Raw genomic sequence first — 3716 nt, forward strand, 5'->3', positions numbered from 1 at the left:
CCACATCACGCTGTACACGGAGCCCTCGTCCTCACCTCCACATTACACTGCACAGCCTTCCAGGATTTTCACCAATTCTTTAGAGCTTCTCAGAGAAACAAAATTTTACCATGCTGCCTACAAATTCTGTACACTTTATTCAATACTATTTTTCACTTATATAATTTCAGCCGTGTGCTACACTATATCCAGTTACTCTTTGTCTGACTTGTAGGTCTTCACTGATCCCAAGGTTTGTGTCATAAGTCTGGTATTGTTTTATTCACACGAAGAATATTTAAACTTCACCATTGCTGTCATCACTTACCTGGGAAATCATGGTTGATCTCATCCATTTCCAACACAATATCATATGGCACCCCAGCCTCAGCCAGCAGCACATTAAGCTGACCAGGCATCCGGCCTGCAACTGGGTGAATTCCAAACCTAGACATGAAACAAATGAACAGCTGGCCTTACTCAATGGGCCAAAATGTGCAAAGAGACCACGATATCACGTCCATATCTGCACACACAGTTCTTGGCACCTCTGTTTCTCCTGGTACTATCTGATCTCTAAAGGCAGAAAAAGAATTAGTCCAGATATAGTCTACAAATAATAAAGTTGGAGATTCAACATCTAAATATACAGAAACTATAACTTCCCTAAGGGGAAAAAAAAGTGCAGTTTTAGAACCTATCTCTTCTATATATATATATTTTAAGTGCAATAAACTCCAATAAAATATTGTCAAACATAATTAAAAACTTACAAATGCTGAAAGACAAATTAGATGGCTAGGACCTCCTAAAAATTTGACACTTATCCACATCAAAGGATTTCACCAAAAGAGTGAAGAGAGAACCCACAGGCTGGGAAAATATTTTTGGCAATGGCGTATTGGAAAAGGGGGTAAACACTAAAATTTGTAGAAAATTTCAGTATCTCAACAACAAAAAGACAAATCCAATTTAATAAATAGGCAGAGGACATGAACAGAGACTTTGCCAAAAAAGACACTCGGGCAGCCAACACACATGAAGAAATGCCCACAATCATTAGCCATTAGAAAGATGCAAACCAAAACAACAGTGAGTTGTTATGATAGTCACCCCAACATTAGTAGCAGAGTTCAAAAAAACAAATGCTGGCAAGGATATAGAGAGACTAGAAGCCTCATATACTGACAGTGGGACTGTAAAATGATGCAACCACTGTGGAAAACAGTATGGAACTTCCTTAAAAGGCTGAAAATAGAGATGCCATATGATCCAGCAATCCCACTACATATAGAGAGAAATGAAAGCCATAACATGAACAGCTATATGCACACTCATATTCATCGTAGCACTGTTCACCACAGCAAAAAGATGGAAACAATCAAAATGCCCATCAATGGACGAATGGATAAAGAAATTATGGTGTATACACACAATAGAATACTACACAATGTTAAAGAACAATGATGAATCTGTGAAACATCTCATAACATGAATGAACCAAGAGGGCATTATGCTGAGTAAGATTAAGCAATCACAAAAACAGTGGTATGAGAACACTATTATAAAAAGTCAAGAAAAGGTTTTCATACAAAAAGATATATTCTTTGATGGTCACCAGGGGTGGGAGGGGAAGAGAGGGTAAACCAGTAACTAGAGGGTAGACACATATTAAATTGGACGAAGGGGAAGGCAATACCCACTAAAGGGGAGGTCAGCACAAAATGATCAAGGAAAGGAAGACACAGGGAGGAGTGTAAGAGTTAAAGGTAACAGAGGTTAAATACTAATTTATACACAATCCTGTCATAATCTATGTGTAGATACATAGATAGACATGCAAGCTGAACAGGCATGGGAAAAAGAATGGGACTATACCCACAAATACATATAGGTCTGACAGAAGATATTTCTATATATGTACTGACATATGCTGCAAGTATACCCATGAATACAGTACAGCATCCAGTGAGCAAAGACAGGAAAACCTTTTAGCTATCATTAAAAACCCTGCAGGAATGAGTCACTGGGCCAGGGGACTCAGGACCATAGTCTCAGGGGACATCTAGTTCAAATGGCAAAACACAGTCCATGAAAACAATGTTCTACAACCTACTTTGGTAAGTAGAAATTGGGATCTGAAAAGCTTGCAAGTGACCATCTAAGGTGTAAGTATTGGTTTCTCCCCATCTAGAGTCAAGAAAATCAAAGACACATGGAAACAATTCATGCAAAGGACTAACAGCATGTGAACCTTAGCCTCCATGACTCTTAGACTAGAAGAATTACTGTTCTGAACAAGATCATATTAAGAAGTCCTGGATAGAGTGGAAGAAACATGTGAAGCCAAACTCAAAACCATAAAAAAAGACAAAGCTTACTGGTCAGACAGAGACTGGTGAAACCCCTGAGACTATAGTCCTTGGTCATCCTTTGGGCTGGAACTGAACTCACTCCCACAGCACAATTTTCAAACAAAAGACAGGTCTACAAGGTAAAGAAAAACTCTAGGAAGGTACACATTCCTTAGAACGATCAACCATTTGATATCAAAAGGGCAGCATTTTCCCAGACAAAGTTCTGAAGGCAGGAAGGGTTAGGTGAGGAGGAATGAAAACAAGAAACACACAGAGGAAATGGGAGAAGTGAGGTTACATTGAGAGAACTCCAATCACTGATATGAAACAAAATGTGTGTGAATTGTTGAACAGAAAATTTATTTGCTCTGTAAATTTTCACCCAAATCACAATATAAAGTTTAAACAAATAGAGAAAATACTGTCATACGCATGATGTCAAAGACCTGTACTCTTTCATTCAGACAGTGATATAAATAAAGTATTACTCCACATCACAGAAGAAACACAGTAGTAACACACTGAAATGTTTAAAAGGCAGAGCTAGCAATATAAAAATGAGAGCTCTGTATTCTTATTAAGACAAAGGAAACTGAAGCATATCAGGAATTTCAACCACAGACATAATGGAGTATTTGAAGTCCTTTCATCTAACTTCATAAACAACCTGTAATATGCAGATAACACAATCTTGCTTGCTGAAAGTGAAGAGAACTTGAAACACAACAGAAAGAAAACAAAAATTCTTACAACTGGACCAATAAGCAACATCATGATAAATGGAGAAAAGAATGAAGTAGTCAAGGATTTAAATTTACTTAGATCCACAATCAACACCTATGAAAGCAGCAGTCAAGAGATTAAACAATGCATTACACTGGGCAAATGTGCTGCAAAAGACCTCGTTAGAGTGCTAAAAGCAAGGATGTCACCTTAAGGACTAAGGAGCACCTGACACAAGCCACAGTATTTTCAATTACCTCATATGCGTATGAGAGCTGGACAATGAATAAAGAAGACCAGAAAAGAACTGATGCCTTTGAATTACGGTTTTGGTGAAGAATATTAAATATACCGTGGACTGCCAAAAGAGCAAATCTGTCTTTGTTCAAAGACAGAAAATCTGTCTTTGAAGAAGTACAGCCAGACAACTCCTTAGAGGCAAGCATAGTGAGGCTTTGTCTTAGGTACTTTGGACATGTTTTCAGGCAGGACCAGTCCCTGGAGAAGGACATCATACTTGGTAAAGCAGATGGTCACAGAAAAAGAGGAAGACTCTCAATGAAATGGCTTGATACATTGGCGGCAACACAGCAAGGATTGTGAGGATGGCACAGGACTGGGCAGAGCTTCTGTTGTACATTAAAAAAAAAAAAAAAA

General features: G+C 38.2%; 1 protein-coding gene across 1 annotated transcript in view; it reads right to left on the bottom strand.

Annotated features, from left to right (window-relative positions):
- Positions 1-3716, bottom strand: part of NNT (nicotinamide nucleotide transhydrogenase) — a 185687-nt gene that overhangs the window by 6219 nt on the left and 175752 nt on the right. Inside the window, exons 18-19 of the mRNA XM_007954018.1 lie at positions 490-589; positions 308-426 (exon numbers count right to left, since the gene is read on the bottom strand). Of these exons, the coding sequence (XP_007952209.1) occupies positions 308-426; positions 490-589 (219 nt within the window). The remainder of the gene's footprint in view (positions 1-307; positions 427-489; positions 590-3716) is intronic.

This window comes from Orycteropus afer, unplaced genomic scaffold (assembly GCF_000298275.1).
Source record: "Orycteropus afer afer isolate SDZICR_OR568_19922 unplaced genomic scaffold, OryAfe1.0 scaffold00425, whole genome shotgun sequence".
Taxonomy (NCBI): domain Eukaryota; kingdom Metazoa; phylum Chordata; class Mammalia; order Tubulidentata; family Orycteropodidae; genus Orycteropus; species Orycteropus afer.